The sequence below is a fragment of the Oncorhynchus masou genome, chromosome 22, assembly GCF_036934945.1.
Source record: "Oncorhynchus masou masou isolate Uvic2021 chromosome 22, UVic_Omas_1.1, whole genome shotgun sequence".
In the NCBI taxonomy this organism is placed as follows: domain Eukaryota; kingdom Metazoa; phylum Chordata; class Actinopteri; order Salmoniformes; family Salmonidae; genus Oncorhynchus; species Oncorhynchus masou.
Window position 1 is genome coordinate 54551392 of NC_088233.1, and position 17424 is coordinate 54568815.

A 17424-nucleotide genomic window follows, 5' to 3' on the forward strand; every position below is an offset into this window, starting at 1 on the left:
ACCGATCCTTGACTTCGGCGATGTCATTTACAAAATTGCCTCCAACACTCTACTCAGCAAATTGGATGCAGTCTATAACAGTGTCATCCGTTTTGTCACCGAGCCCCATATACTACCCACCACTGCGACCTGTATGCTCTCGTTGGCTGGCCCTCGCTTCATATTCGTCGCCAAACACACTGGCTCCAGGTCATATATAAGTCTTTGCTAGGTAAAGCCCCGCCTTACCTCAGCACACTCACCATAGCAGCACCACGTAGTGGCGCAGCACGCGCTCCAGCAGGTATATTTCACCGGTTCCTTCCAGTTCTTTGCTCCCAATGACTGGAACAAACTACAAAAATCGCTGAAGCTGGAGACTCATATCTCCCTCACTAACTTTAATAAGCACCAGCTGTCAGAGCAGGTCACAGATCACTGCACCTGTACATAGTCCATCTGTAAATAGCCCATCCAACTACCTCATCCCCATACTGTTATTTATTTTGCTCCTTTGCACTCCAGTATCGCTACTTGCATATTCATCTCTGCACATCGATCACTCGTGTTTAATTACTATACTGTAATTATTTTGCCACTATGGCCTATTTATTGCCTTACCTCCCTCATCCTACCCAATTTACACACACTGTATATAGACTTTGTTGTATTATTCTATGTTTGTTTACTCCCTGTGTAACTCTGTGTTGTTGTTTGTGTAGCACTGCTTTGCTTTATCTTGGCCAGGTCGCAGTTGTAAATGAGAACTTGTTCTCAACTAGCCTACCTGGTTAAATAAAGGGGAAATAAAAATACATACAAGTAGGCTTGGGTGGTATACCGTATACCGGGGTATTTGGAAAAAGCCATGGGATTGTTTTTCAATACTGTTGAAAATATCTTTGAAGTTTTTCATTATTATGAAGCTTATCGTAGGTCCCATAAACGTGTCACACAGTGTTTGTTTACAAGCACACAACGAGAGACCGGATTCTTGAGTCACTCACTGTTGTGCAGTATGCGTCAGGTGATCTAATTACAGTATGGAATTCACAACTAAATGTTTCCCAGCTAGATATTTTATAACAATTAAGTTAACTGTCTAAAATGTGCATTTGGTTTGCTAATTTAGTAGCGTGGCACAAACTGACTAGCATTTTTGATTTACTGGTATAGTTTAGGTCAGAAACTGAACAACATTTTTGCAATGCGCTCGTTAGCATTTAGTTCGCATTCACTTCCCTCCCACAGGCATCTTGTCACATATTCCCTTGTAACACATCATACGCTTCCGCATTAAAATAAAAAAATAAAAATAAAAGCCATTCCATGTTTAGTTTTCAAGTACAATTTAATCAAATTCAGTTGTAAACTTTTTTAATTTAAAAAGTTTAGGAAAATATGGCTTCCACAAATATGTTTATGTGAATGGAAGAGGAATGTTCTTCCTTGCAAATTATCATTTTCTCCATGGACCTTGAGAAGGGTTTACATTTGAATCATTTAAAATTAGTTAAATAAGATTAAAATAAGAGTATTTTAAGAGGCTTTTATTATCAGTAAAAAAAAAGTGAGGAGCACAGAGCTTTTAAGATTGTTGATGGTTTAATTTGGTAAGACAATGTAAACAGCACCATTGTTCTGAATATACAAATTCTCTCATGTGTTGTCATGATTAATTCTACTGAAATACTGATACAGGGGGAAAAACATGCTTATATATACTGACAGTACAGTCTTTTGGCAGAAGAATCTACATTGATGTACTATGTCAGCAGTTGAAGACGAACTGTGTGGAGAATGATGCCCTTCAGTAATTGCTGGTGGTGGGTGTGGCTAGTTTACTTGTTGTGGTAGAACCTCTGTCCTGATTGGCTGTGGGAGAGGTAGGCATGCCGAGGGGTAGGTTGAGGAGAGCTCTGAAACGTTGTCTGTAAAATTGAAACAAAAAAGCATGAACAGATCATTTGGAAACATCATACTATATAAGTAGAATCTAGTGTTCTAAGTATCACTTCCAACTAAACATGAGAATATACTTGAGTCAGTCAAATAAAAACTAGGGTGCCTCTAGCCCAGGGTTATTCAATTACTGCAGGGGGTCCATGAAAATATATAAAATAAGTGGAAAAATATGTTGTTTATTTCAATATTTTAATGAATATCGCTAGCAACAGTTGACTAAACCAATTTTGATTTACATAGCATAGAGTAGAAAAGGGGAATATCTTCATATTTATTTCTCAACTCCTAATATTGAAATAATTACAGTAATTGGAGCGAATTACACTCACTGGAGCTAATTACACTCCCTGGAGTATCTGACAATAGGCTTTGAAAAAGCACCCGCGAGTACCAGTCGTGGCAAGTGACACTGGCTACTGGCAAGCTTTCTTGACTTGGACATTCATTTTTGCAAAACCATTGTTAATCTCTTGAAACTAGGGAGCACTATTTTTATTTTTGGAAAAATAACGTTCCCAAAGTTAACCGCCTATTTCTCAGGACCAGATGCTAGAATATGCATATAATTGACAGCTTAGGATAGAAAACACTAAAGTTTCCAGAACTGTCAAAACATTGTGAGTATAACAGAACTGATATTGCAGGCGAAAACCTGAGGAAAATCCAATCAGGAAGTGCCTCTTATTTTGAAACCGTTGTGTTCCTATGAAAGGGATATCAACCAGATTCCTTTTTCTACGTATTCCCTAAGGTGTCTACAGCATTTAGACGTAGTTTCAGGCCTTTATTTTGAAGAATGAGTGTAAATGACTACATTGCGTCAGTGGCCAGCTGAGGGCTCTCAGAGTGATTCTTGCGTAAAAGACAGAGGTAGTCATTTTTCCTCTCGCTCCTACTGAAAAGCCAATTGTCCAGGTTGATATATTATCGAATAGATATTTGAAAAACACCTTGAGGATTGATTATAAAAAAACGTTTGCCATGTTTCTGTCGATATTATGGACATCATTTAGATTTTTTTTTCAGCGTTGTCGTGACCGCTATTTCCGGTGGATTTCTCAACATAATGTGACCAACAAAAGGAGGTATTTTGGGTATAAAAATAATCTTTATGGAACAAAAGGAACATTTGCTGTATAACTGGGAGTCTCATCAGTGAAAACATCCGAAGATCAAAGGTAAACGGTTAATTTGATTGCTTTTCTGATTTTCGTGACGAAGCTTTCCTGCTGCTAGCTGGACATAATGCTATGCTAGGCTATCAATGAACTTACACAAATGCTCGTCTTGCTTTGGCTGTAAAGCATAATTTCAAAATCTAAAATGACAGGGTGATTAACAAAAGGCTAAGCTGTCACTATATTTCACTTGTTATTTCATGAATATGAATATTTTCTAGTTATATTTTTTGACCGTTGCGCTATGCTAATTAGTGTAGTTGATGACAATTCTCCCGGATCCAGGATGGGTAGTTCCAAGAGGTTAACCTTTGTTTAACCAGCTGCTATTGGCAAACATGTTTGGAGTAGGGATGGCACAATTATCGTGTAATAGTCATCATAATCGCTTATTTGAGAAGGGGGGAATAAACTTTATATTCAAGTAGCTATAGTTTACGCAACATCAGTTTTGACATGAAGTGGGTAGAGTTAATAATACTTAAATGAGCAGACTGGCAGTTTGGATTGGAAGCTTCATTTCCAGAAGATCTAAGCGGTCAAAACCATCTGTTTTTAAGACAGGTGCGTGAATGCTGTGTTCTATTCATTAGGTATGTCATAGTTTGTTGTGTCAGGAAACTTCAGTTTTTTTTCCACTGGGAGAATGTTTGCTGAGCCAATGGATTGGTTGATGTGAGTACCTAAGAATTTCTAACGTTCCATATTGATTCTGTGAAGGTATGAAAATTTGACGAATGGTATGCGTGCATAATGGATTACTAGAGATGAAGTAATGATGGAACTGAACGATAATAACATACTAACTTGCGCACCCAGACGTAGACGTACGTCAGGGTTGAGAAAATAATAGATAGGCTTTCTGAGTTGGTCCCTTTTATGGATCATTTGATGAAGATAAGGTTTAAGCATTATTAAACTTAACTTTTGGTTAACTTACCCTAACGATGTTGCTATGAAATGCTTATGGGACTGTCTCAGTCCAGGTACTACATTTAAAATAAAACTGCCCATATTGCCTGAAAATGTGTTTATTTTTTTTGTGGTCTAAGAGGAGTTAATTATCGTATAAACCCTTTTCACATAGAGTTAGAGCGAATTAATGTGGAAAATCAACGTAACTTACAACGTAGCACAAAGCCTAACTTAGGGTTTTCCGTCAAACTAATTATCATTACAGAGCGAATGTGATGTAATGAAGTAATTTAAATACGTCGCATGAGAAAATGTAATCCACTTTTATTACAAGGCGCAAGATCTGGTTTTACATTAGTGGATGTCGATTTCATTTGTTTGACTGCTATGATGGTGAATAAATCCCTATTATGTGCCAAGATGTTAAGACTACTTTAATTGGATTATTTGCAGGATTTACTTCATCATTTCAATAGCATTAGGCTAACAAACCTGACTCAGTTACACCAGCTCTGTCAGGAGGAATGGGCCAAAATTCACCCAACTTATTGTGGGAAGCTTGTGGAAGGCTACCCAAAATGCTTGACCCAAGTTAACCTCTTATGCTAGGGGGCAGTATTTTCACATCCGGATGAAAAGTGTGCCCAACGTAAACTGCCTGTTACTCAGGCCCAGAAGCTAGAATATGCATATAATTAGTAGATTTGGATAGACAACAATAAAGTTTCCAAAACTGTTAAAATAATGTCTGTGAGTATAACAGAACTTATATGGCCGGCAAAAACCCGTGAAAAATCCAACCAGGAAGTGGGAAATCAGAGGTTTGTAGTTTTTCAAGTGATTTCCTATCCAATATCCAGTGTAAATAGGGTCAGATTGCAATTCCTAAGGCTTCCAGTAGATGTCAACAGTCTTTAGAAAGTTGTTTCGGGCTTCTATTGTGAAAGGGGAGTGAATAAGAGCTGTTTCAACAATTGGTCAGGCTGAAAGCCTTTAGTTTAGTCTTGCACGTGGCCGTGAGTGCGAGCTCCGTTCCCGTTCCTTTCTAATGACAACGGAATTGTCCGGTTGGAATATTATTGAAGATTCATGATAAAAACATCCTAAAGATTGATTAAATACATCGTTTGAGATGTTTCTATGAACTTTAATGGAACTTTTTTGACTTTTCGGCTGGACTTAGTGCCCGCGCTTTGTGCATTTGGATTAGTGAACTAAACGCGCAAACAAAAAGGAGGTATTTGGACATAAATTATGGACTTTATCGAGAGAAAAAAAAACATTTATTGTGGAACTGGGATTGCTGGGAGTGCATTCCGATGAAGATCAAAGATAAGTGAATATTTATAACGCTATTTCTGACTTTTGTTGACTACACAACTTGGCGGGTATCTGTATGGCTTGTTTTGGTGGCTGAGCGCTGTACTCAGATTATCGCATGGTGTGCTTTCGCCATAAATCTTTTTTGAAATCTGACAGTGGTTGCATTAACTTCATATGGCTGCAGGGGCAGTACTGAGTAGCTTGGATGAAAAGGTGCCCATTGTAAATGGCCAGCTCCTCAGTCTCAGTTGCTAATATATGCATATTATCATTAGTATTGGATAGAAAACACTAAAGTTTCCAAAACTGTCAAAATACTGTCTGTCAGTATAACAGAACTGATATTGCAGGCGAAACCCTGAGGAAAATCAAAACAGAAAGTGGCTTCTATTTTGAAAACTCCATGTTCCATAGCCTCCCTTTGCTGGATTTAAAGGGATATGGACCAGATTCCTTTTCCTATCGCTTCCTCAAGGTGTCAGTCTTCATACATAGTTTCCGGCTTTTATTTTGAAAAATGAGCCAGAACGATAACATCGTGTCAATTGGTCACATGAGTTTTGCTCGCGCAACAGAGTTTGGATAGGTATTGCTTTTCCCTCTCCTACTGTGAAAGACTTTTGCGGATGATATATTATCGATTATATATTTTAAAAACAACCTGAGGATTGATTATAAAAAAATGTTTTACATGATTCTGTGGATATTATGGAAACTATTTGGAATTTGTCTGCGTTGTCGTGACCGCTCTTTCCTGTGGATTTCTGAACATAAAGCGACAAACAAACTGAGGAATTTTGGATATAAAAATAGTCTTTATGGAACAAAAGGAACATTTGTTGTGTAACTGGGAGTCTCGTGAGTGAAAACATCCGAAGATCAAAGGTAAACTTGATTGCTTTTCTGATTTTCGTGACCAAGCTTCCTGATGCTAAGTGTACTTAATGTTTTGTTGTGCGATCGATAAACTTACACAAACGCTTGGATTGCTTTCGCTATAAAGCATAATTTCAAAATCTGACACGACAGGTGGATTAACAAAAGGCTAAGCTGTGTTGTCCTATATTATATTGCACTTGTGATTTCATGAATATAAATATTTGTAGTAATATTTAGTGAATGTAGAGCTATGCTATTTAGCGGATGTTGATGACACATCCCGATAGGGGGATTGCAGCCATAACAAGTTAAGGAGAAGTTTCTCTATTCCTATGTATAACACTTGTATCTTTCATCAAAGTTTATGATGAGTATTTCTGTAAATTGATGTGGCTCTCTGCAAATTCACCAGATGTTTTGGAGGCAAAACATTACTGAACATAACGCGCCAATGTAAACTGAGATTTTTGGATATAAATATGAACTTTACCGAACAAAACATACATGTATTGTGTAACATGAAGTCCTATGAGTGCCATCTGATGAAGATCAAAGGTTAGTGATTCATTTTCTCTATTTCTGCTGGAAAATTTAGTTTTTTGTGACTAGGCGCTGACCTAACATAATCGCATGGTATGCTTTCGCCGTAAAGCCTTTCTGAAATCTGGCACCGTGGTTGGATTAACAAGAAGTGTATCTTTAAAATGGTGTATAATACTTTTTTGAGGAATTTTAATTATGAAATTTCTGTTGTTTGAATTTGGCGCACTGCAATTTCACTGGTTGTTGTCAAAAGAAGTAACAAATGTAAAGGCAATGCTACCAAATACTAATTGAGTGAATGTATGTAACCTTCTGACCCAATGGGAATGTGATGAAAGAAATAAAAGCTGAAATAAATCATTCACTCTACTACTATTCTGACATTTCACATTCTTAAAATAAAGTGGTGATCCTAACTGACCTAAAACAGGGAATTGTTACTAGGATTAAATGTCAGGAATTGTTCAAATCTGAGTTTAAATGCATTTGACTAAGGTGTATGTAAACGTCCGACTTCAACTGTATATGAAGGAGTGTATTGTCGTGTTGTTTGTTCTGTTTTGATACAAATCTCACCAGATTGGGTCTGCTGGATTGTTGGGATTTCTCCCGATGGGTTAGAGGTCTAACTTCCCGATCCTGTGGCTCTGCGATGAGGGGAGCATAAGCCAATTTGAAAAAATGGTTTCAACAGAATGTGTTATTCTCTGACAAGTTTTTAGAAATTTGTATTAAGAATAATTGGTGAAAGTAATAGTTTGTCATATAATCAATTCTTAACTGAACTAAACGGTTGTTCTGATCTGTCCTCTCTTGATGCATGGCAGGGATAATTTGGCAGAGAACGGTGTGAAACCCCTCTAACTGGCTGAAGAAGAGCGACAAAGGCGTTCAATACGGCCCTGTCTACACCATTTCTACCGAGAGACCTGACTCCGAGCCAGCAACCGGTGGACAGCATCCAATCGAAGCTATCAACTGTTTTTTTTTTTCATGCCTTCTCTCAGGAGTGTGACAGGAGTCCACATGAAGTGAGTATGGGGAGAGATCTGTTCCGAAGCTTATCTTATGTTGCTGGTACACTGGTTGACAAATGGACAAGACATAATGGGTGGTGAAGGTGGTGGCGGCCCAGGTGAGATATTGAAATTGGGACATTATCATGGGCCATCCACTTTGAACTGTGAAGCTATCTGAAGAATGTGAAGAGATGCCGGAAGGGGGGGGGGGTCAACAGTGCCCATAACTGATAGACTTGTCTTAAAGTTGTTTATTTTGGGGAATCAGGTTGAACCAGGATTCACTACCTGGATTTGTCCAACAAAATATGCTTATTTTAGTTTCTGGGATGGGAATAGTTATTTCCACTATGCTGACCAAGGTAAGTATGCTCGGTATCAACATGTTTTGTTTCGTACTCATGAAAAATGTACTCTGATTTAGATTGCTGATCATAATTGATTGACTTGTCTTAAAGTTGTTTATTTTGGGGAATCAGGTTGATTGAGGTCAACACACTGCTAAATTTATAGTCATTTAGATTAACAATGCATTAAGATACTGATCTGTAATAATAATCATGATAACTTAATACTAGAATTATAGGGTAATTATACTGCATGCTAATATATGTACATTCTGGCAATGTTGATGTGTGTTAAAGTGAGGGTTAAGTTTGAGTGATAGGACAAATGTCAATCAATGAGCAATCTCATTCTAAAAATGGGTCGGATAATTGGGTTTTGATTACGATTTGGAAACGGAATGATTTTAACAACTGACTGAGTTTAGTATGTTAATAACTATGAGTGAAGAAATGTATGTATTATGGATTGATTGTTTTGATTGTTGTTGTTGTGTACTAGCATGCCCAGATCCTGAGACTGAAAGTGTCCCTAATCTATTTGATCTATAGGTATTGCCTTATAAATAGTGGAATCATGTTGCTTGTCCTGGGTCATGTTCATTCGGCACCAACGCAATACATTTGACTTAAACCAGGATTCACTACCTGGATTTGTCCAACAAAATATGCTTATTTTAGTTTCTGGGATGGGAATAGTTATTTCCACTATGCTGACCAAGGTAAGTATGCTCAGTATCAACATGTTTTGTTTCGTACTCATGAAAAATGTACTCTGATTTAGATTGCTGATCATTTCTTAACAATATTAATGTTTATATCATTCCCAATGAAGGCTAATTTTATGTCAAGGTTAAAAGGCTCAACGAATCTATTTACAATAGTAGTATTTTTTGTATTTATTTTATTTGACCTTTATTTAACTAGACAAGTCAGTTAAGAACAAATTCTTATTTTCAATGACGGCCTAGGAACAGTGGGTTAACTGCCTGTTCAGGGGCAGTATACTAGTGCAAGGAGGTGTTTTTCTACATGTTTTGAGTTAAAGGTTGTTTGATGACCTATTTGTTTTCTACATGTGAATTAATGTTTTAAAACCTTGTAATTTACTTTTAGGTTGAGACAAATTACAAGATTATGTTATAATACTGTTATAGCATCAAATGGTTGTTTTATGGAGTAGAATAGGGATTTTAGAACACTCATCTGTGCGTGGTCTTCTGAATTGGGCCTCTGGGGGATTAATGCGGACAGTGGATTTACCATGCCTTTGGTGATAAAGCCTAAAAACCGCATTCCATAGCATGACTTGGTGTTTGTGTGCCAGGAGATACCAGGGTGAGGATGGCTCGGGTATGGATAATGAGGGGAACCTTCTTTTGGGGGCCAGACCCTGGTTTCCACACACTGAAAACGGTCTTTACAGCAGATACTGTCTGCTGTGAATTATTAGTATCTTTCATACAAATCCTAACCTTGTGACCCATTCCATGCATCTGCTGTTTGTCATGAACATTCAGAAGGATGTACTTTGCTATAAAATTCTGTGGCTCAAATCCGCTCGTTGGGCTCTCAACGAATCATCTAGGGTGGTTCGTTGACCAGCTTCATTATTTCAATAACGAATCGATGTTAATAAGTTTTGAATAAAGTAATATCCTGATTGGTGATTGTGATCGTTTCTTCTCATTATTGATTAGTATTTCCACGACAAGTTGTATTCATTAGGTATGTCTTTCAAAGATGCAATACAATTTAAACATTTTGTTTTACAAAAATGACAATAGCTGTGTTCGAATACTCATACTAACCGCACTAACCATACTAATTATGACGTGACTTGAGTATAAGGTATGCTTATTGGTCATAGTATAGATCTAGTTAGTAGGCCAAACGTTCTAGGATGTCGTACTTCATTTGCCAAAATATGAAGTACACACGCAGAAGACACTATTTCTGTACTTTCAGGCCCATAATGCAATTCTTTAGGAAATGGGCATGGCTTCACATTGTTTCCAGATTTGAAGAAAACATGCAGTCGAAGTACAACCACAGCCGATACAAATTCATTGCTTTAACTAATTATGACAAATGTTAAGAAAATGTGAAGCAATGTAATAAAGTAATGACTTTTCAAATAAGTTACCTTAAACGTTATGTTGGCTGACAATTTGTTAGCTAAGCTGTCCTTACGAACAACCTAGCATATCATTACAGTAGTATGTACTGGTATGTTCTTAGCGAGCTTCCTAACGTTAGTTGGCTACATCAAACTTGCCAGTATATTAACCATAGACTAACTAATCAACGTTTACTGACTTCATTATTCCTGTCATTCTTAGCTTACTAAATGGTATAGTGGTTGCGCGTTCACAATTGACATCCGGGTGCTTTCGTAAATTCGCTCTGGCCATCTACTCTAATTTCAGAGCACTCTCATCTGAGTGTACTAGACAGTACAGAATAATGAATTTACGAACGCTCAACACCCCTTGAATATGGCCGGTGTCAGTAAACGTCGACAAAAAAAGCGTAATTAAATTGTTGACAGCAGCACAGTCACAGCCACAAACGCTCTGGATAACCAGCTCTGCTAGGGTGAGTGAAATTGTCAGAATGGTCTCATTCGTGTCCGGAAGTAGCTAGCCAACGTTAGCTTGGGTGCTTGACTGCCTTTGTAAGGTCAGAACAGTCAAATCAACCCGACTCCTCAGCTCGAGCAAACCGCTCGGAATTTACAAAAGGAAAACGTTCTGAATTTACGAGCGCACTCTGGAACTCCAGATTTAAAAACACACCCGAAGTCGTAAAATGTCTAACTAGTAATTTGTTATGCTAACTAGCAACAGCATCAACTTCCGGTAGACATGCAAAGAGCTAGTACGCTCAACTGAAAGCATACTGTTCGTTTACAGTATACTAAAATGAACTAATAGTACATAGTATGTAGTATATACTCATTAAGTATGTAGTATACAGTATGTTAGTATGGGTATTCGAACACAGCTAGTATCTGTGGTCATTTGCATGACAATCGTTACACTAAATTGCATAATCGTCCCAGCCCTAGCTTGGAGTTAACTTTCTAACTAATAGGCTATATTCGAGATCACACTTCTCCAATTATAATGTGGGGAGGTCAAAATAATGAAAAGCTATCGACCAAATCTATTCATTTTAACATGTTGATTACATGTCCTTGCCATTATTCACAAGACAAGCAATGGGTCACCGGTTTGCCTGGGCAAGAAAAGGTTGAAGACCCCTGCTTTAGTCTAAAATAGTGATGAATACGCTAAACCATGTCACTACACGACTGGTGTTGATTTTCGTGACGTATTCATTGTATTTCGTCGGGGCCATTGTCATTGGCCATTTGATCTATCCGGCAGCACCAAGGCTGTATATAAGGGGTTGTGCTGCTCAGAGGTGGGTGATGTCTGATAGGATACTCACTGGGTGAGCCTGCTGTGGAGGTGTTCCATGGGTAAAGCTTCCCGGAGAGGCTGGACGGGGGGGGTGGGCATACGGTAAGCCAGACTATTCACAAAGAACAGGAGGCGCAGGAAAAGATGAGGTTATGAATTAACAAAGCTGATTGACTTCGTAACCCTGTGGTGTGTTTCATACCATAGAAGGAAGAGAGCAACGCATAAAGCAGGGTTGTGTTCATTAGGCACAAAACTGAAAAAAGTAGAGTGAAATGGAGAAGTACTAACTGAATGCTTCCAATAAGAAAGACTTGTTTTGGTTTTTCATTGCAAAACGTTTTGCTGCGTGCCCTAACGAACATGACCCAGGGTAGGTGGGCTTTACCTTGGCAGCGGGGATCTGCACTGCGAGGGAGGGGGTAGTCAGCAGGCCTGCAGCACACGCATGAAGTGTCTGAGAGTGCATGGGCCGTAGAGTACTCTGAAGCCACCACAAAAACACAGCAGAAAAAGATTAAGGGCCAGTTACGTGCAAGATAACCACAGATGACCCGCTCACAAACTGAAATACAGTACACTGCTTGTGATCAACCTCTTAAATGGATTGTTTAAACACTATGGTTTATAACACTGTTATATAACCATACCATCCTGTGTCATGCCATTTTGCCAGTCGATATGGGGCCCAATGAACTTACAGAGTCAGTGAAACCAGATTGTTGATTAGCATGTTCAAGCTGCTTCTGTAGAGGGATCCCAGCACTGGGGATTAATCCTGGGGACAAAAAAAGATAAAATGGTGAACTGAGAAAAATGTTGTGAAGCAAGAGAGTAGTAAGTGAGTAGTAAAGTCAGCACACCCATCCCAGTGTCATTACGCATAAACCTTATATGAAATATGCCACAATCCCAAGTGTGAGGCCTACAACAACCTATAGACATTATTAGACACACAGGTGTAAGGTACCTGGCTGAGAGGTAAAGTGGCTGTGTACAGCGTAGCCCTGCTGCTGGTGAGGCAGGTACTGCATGGCCTGGAACGCTGAGGTACCTGGACGGGGACGGCATTAAGGAGCGGGTTATGAGTGAAGCACGCACACAAACAGCATACACAATAAACTTCTCATTCTCATAATGGCCACAACACGGTCACCTTAAAAACAACACAAACCCGACTGCTCCCATATCTGTTTGTCAAACATGTTTGGCTTAACAATGACCATAGGAATTGGCAAACCAGAACAAAAAGATCTGGGACCAAGCTACCAGATACACATTATATTAGGCTTTCAATGTCACATAGACAACACGTCTCTCAAATAACAATTAAACTGAAAACGGTTACCTCTGAGCTGCGAGCTGCTGGCGTAGCTGACAGGGACATGCTGGCCGGTGGCGAAGGGAGAGGAGTGCTGTGCCTGGGTGAGCTGGCCGTAGGGGCCATGGGCTGCCTGGCTGGCTGAATACTGCCCATGCTCGGAGCCCACGGAGCTCATCCCTGGCTGGCTCTGGTAGTGACGCCCCTGTCAAGTAACATACAGGACACGTTTTCACACACATTCAATGAACTATAAGTCGCCTTGGATAAAAGGGTAAACTAAAGGGTAACTAAATTCCATATACTATTAGTGGATTACATTCAGGCCAGACCTAAATTAAGTATAGAACACTTTATAAAATCAGGGCATATTGGGTCCCCATTCGTCAGTCCTCAAGCCACTGAAGTCCTAATTATAATCAACAGGAACAAGTGCCTGCTACATACACTGAGGGGCTTGAGGCCAAATACTGGAAACCCTAGTATTTATGAAATCTGCTCACTCACAGGAAGGACAGGGGACTGGAAGAGCTGTTTACTGCGTTCTCCAAGTAGAGCAGCAGAGCGGCCATGACTCACTTGACCTGCTGATCATTGATATAGAGAGGAGGGTAACATGGAGAGAAAGATACACAGAGGGAGAGAGGGAGGCTGGTAATGTGCATAGTACAACTAACAGTATGTGTGTATAGACAATTACGCTTGTATTATATCAATCAGTGTGAATTACCTTGCATGCTGAGCAGATGTTGTCCTGAGTGGATAGCCATGCTGGGCTGGTACGTAGCAGATGTCAGGGTTGTCATGTCACTACAAGAAAACATTGGGGAAAGAAAGTAAGATCTTGTCCATGGTCACAATGTGTGAGTATAGAAACAATGTGAATGCTAGTTTATCAGCAAATAGGACTGACTTTCATATAAAATGCCAATAACAGACGTAGGTTGCTGGGGAATGTGTTGGTGGTGCCAGATCTGTATGTGCTGTATGCATGTGCTTTCAACAACCATAGATGTTGGCAGAACAGCCCCTGCAGATCTGGGACCACCAGGCTACGGATAAGTGATTTTTCAGAGCCTCTACCTCTGTTCTTTCCTCCGTCTCTTCTCCTCCTCATGGAGCACTTTCTTCAACTGGAGGAAGAGCTGGTGTTTCTCTTCTTGTAGCCCCTGGAGCTTCTCCCCCATCTTCATGATCTAAGGGAGAGAAAGAGGGACAAAAATAAAAGAGGAGTTAAGTAAGAGGAACCACAAAAGAGAGAGTGAGGCACGAAAGAGCTCAATAACTCACCTGCTCTTTCGTCTCATCTAAAGACATTCTCTCTTCCACCTCTTTCTTTCTCTTCCTTTCCTCCTCCTCCTTCTGCTTCTGCTCCATCATTTTGTCTACTTCTTCCTCCTCTGTGACACAAGGTTGGGTGAGAGGGTTACAGAACAGGAAAGGGGGATACCTAGTCAGTTGTACAACTGAATGCATTCAACTGACATGTGGATTCTGCATTTAACCCAACCCCTCTGAATACGGGGAACAGCGGGTTAACTGCCTTGCTCAGGAGGTGATATCAGCGTGTTACCTGCAACTTTGTTGGAGTTTGCAAACTACTAGTGTTATTGGGTAGAGAGGGTTCTTTCTTACCTTGTCTCTTGCGGTCTCGCTCTCGCATGATGTGCTTGTGCAGGGCGCGTGCCATGGCATTGGACAGTTTGGGCCTCTCTAGTAGAGCAGGCATGATGGTAGGAATTGGTGGGGCCAGCTAAGAACAGACAGATTGACACAGGATGAAAGTGAGCACAATAATCACCACTGACATATTGTATGTTTACATCCATTTACCTACCACAGTCCTTCATTAATCAAACAACAATAGAATGCTCAATCAGGCTGTTATGATAAAGTCCCTAATAATTAGATCACAACAGCAGAAATGGAGCGAGAGCTTAGGACTACAAGGTTCTATCTGCAAAAACATGATTGAGATAACTGGCTTTAATGTGCCGATCCATCTTTGGTTTCAACAGTTTATGCAATTTTTTTATACTGTATTAATTTGACCTTAACATTAATTAGGGGTATTTAGAGTACTATATATGTCAAACATTGAACAGAACAAGGCATGTCAATAACTCAATTTTGACAAAAATGCTGATATAACTATAAAGTCCCGAACTCTCGAAACTTTAACCTACATTATAATAATATATTCTGTTAGCTAGCCATGTCCAGAGCCAGCTAAAATATGTCTGACCTGCTCAACTGTCAGTAGCTACACTTTGAAAAAGCATGATGAACACTTCCATACAGCAGTTACACAGTAGTATAAATAATAGTGCTGAGAATTTGAGACCAACCTTTACGTGGCGATACTTCAATTCCCAACTTGGACAACACATTTTCTATATTTCCATGTCTAGTAACAGGGGGTTTGAATTTAGAAAATGCTTGGTTATTAAATAAAATAATTGTTTTGCTCCATTAAGTAATCCAACAATGCATACGCCACCATCTTGTCTATTTAAAATCTTCTGTCATCGATTGAGACAGGTGGGTGTCCCACCCCAAAGTGCTGCATGTCATGACACTAACTGGTCTCGATCAACGATCAGATTTGACATAGAAAAGATGGCTGCGTACACATTGTTGGATTACGGGGCGGCAGGGTAGCCTAGTGGTTAGAGCATTGGACATCAAACCCCCGAGCTGACAAGGTACAAATCTGTCGTTCTGCCCCTGAACAGGCAGTTAACCCACTGTTCCCAGGCCGTCATTGAAAATAAGAATGTGTTCTTAACTGACTTGCCTGGTTAAAGAAAGGTAAAATTAAAAAATACGAAATGGAGCAACATATTTAATAATAAGAGTATTTTCTCAATTAAAACGAACTCCCTGCAACTAGACATGGAAGTCTAGAAGACGTGTTGCGTCTTCCAAGTCAGGAATTTAAGCAGCTGAGGAACGCTCAACTCTGTTCTCTTATATCGACGCAGAGTTGAGTATTGATGACTGGACGTGTTTATTAAAAGTATGAATTTCATCACCCCACGGAAGGACTGCAGTTTGTACCGGACAAACGGGAAACTCTTAGGCCTACCTGTACTGCTATCAAAAACTCATAATCACATCCTCGATCTACCCTATTTTAGTCTAATAATGATCAATTATAACGTTAGTCAATAATACATTAGTCTAAATTGTATCGCTAGTTAGCTGCCACTGGCTAACAACCCGTTAGAAATATTACGCGTTAGCTAGCTTGTATAACTTACAAGCTGGCTATGTTACCCTGCAGGTAATCTCACACTAGCAGTTTAGCATTAACTAGCGATATTGATTTGAAAAGTCAGTGATCTGTCTACTTTTAAATAACATACGCCAAGGCTGACTCTATAGTGAGCTAGCTAGCTAAACACATTTGCAAAGCAAATCCCGATTGAGCATCAATAATTCAACGACAGTTTAGCTAGCTAGCTAAACTGCACATACTCGCATATCTAGCAGTCTTGCAATACAATTGCGTGGAATCCTCTCAAAACGCACTTTTTCCTTGTCAGAAAATATGTCTTTGATAGGCTGGTTTGCAGGTAAAATGTTAAAAAGCCCAATGTTGACACAAGTTGGGTGTATTCACAAGGAACCCAAACTGAACAAAACGGAAGAGGTCTTCTTCTATGGTGTTGTAGTGGTCCGCAAACACACGTTAAAGGTGCATGACCCCTTCTTCTTCTTCTTCTTCGAGGTTTAACAGCGGTTGACATCCAAATTGTTGCATGACCGCCACCTACTAGACTGGAGTACCTTTATACTTTGCTATAAAAAAATAAAAATAAACAAATACCCTATCATCTCTAACACTACACTCACAAAAAAATAGAATAAATAAATACAGTTAAAATTGCACCACATTACTCTACTAATTAAATATATTTAGTCCTACCACATGCCAACAACTTGAAAGAATGGGACATCACCACAAAAGCTCGTACAGGATAACTTAATATATCCTAACATCACTTTGTCTGGCAAAGGCTCGACATCAAAACTCACCCTGCCACCCTGTCTGCGTCGCACCAAACAACGAGCATCACAAACACTGCGGGAATCTTCCACTTCAGTTTGTTAACTTTTACATTTACTGCTACCCCAGTTATCTCTCCTTTCAATGGCGCCCTATTTCTTGAGAGCGAAACAATTCACATTTCTTGCCCCCATTAGTTTATTGCGGAGCGCATTCTCCCTCTGACCAGCAGAAACACAAACAATTATCACAAGTCCACTTCTGGTTACCCTCAATGATTCCACAGCGCTCAACTCTGTTTTCACCCACCCTGAAACCACAAATGGATCAACCAAAAGGCAAGTGTCCACTTTTTCCTAAAACTTTACTCCTACTGTCAGACTCATCTTTATCCTGACCCTCGGTACAAGCCTCCACCACACCTAGAACCTCTGATAATTCACCCTCATTCACTTCCTCTTCAGCTCACTCTGCTTACACTTTCTAACAATCTTCTTTAACAAACCAGCTCTTTTTCC

At 39.5% G+C, this 17424-nt stretch overlaps 1 protein-coding gene across 5 annotated transcripts; it reads right to left on the bottom strand.

Moving 5' to 3' along the window:
• Nucleotides 1-1565: 1565 nt before the first annotated feature.
• On the bottom strand, nt 1566-16591 carry LOC135509705 (G protein pathway suppressor 2-like). 5 transcript variants are annotated; one of them, XM_064930582.1, is made up of 13 exons: nt 16375-16591; nt 14530-14647; nt 14185-14294; nt 13978-14090; nt 13625-13704; nt 13402-13481; nt 12922-13099; nt 12544-12627; nt 12275-12351; nt 11962-12057; nt 11602-11685; nt 7359-7429; nt 1566-1910 (listed from the first exon to the last, which is right to left on the bottom strand). In XM_064930582.1, exons 1-12 carry the CDS (start codon nt 16378-16380, stop codon nt 7400-7402), a joined length of 1056 nt encoding a protein of 351 aa, XP_064786654.1. In that variant the 5' UTR covers nt 16381-16591; the 3' UTR covers nt 1566-1910; nt 7359-7399. The 5 variants fall into 5 exon arrangements, with proteins under 5 accessions (XP_064786654.1, XP_064786651.1, XP_064786650.1 ...); XM_064930579.1 differs by lacking the exon at nt 7359-7429 and having other exon boundaries at nt 13402-13478; XM_064930578.1 differs by lacking the exon at nt 7359-7429.
• Nucleotides 16592-17424: the final 833 nt, after the last annotated feature.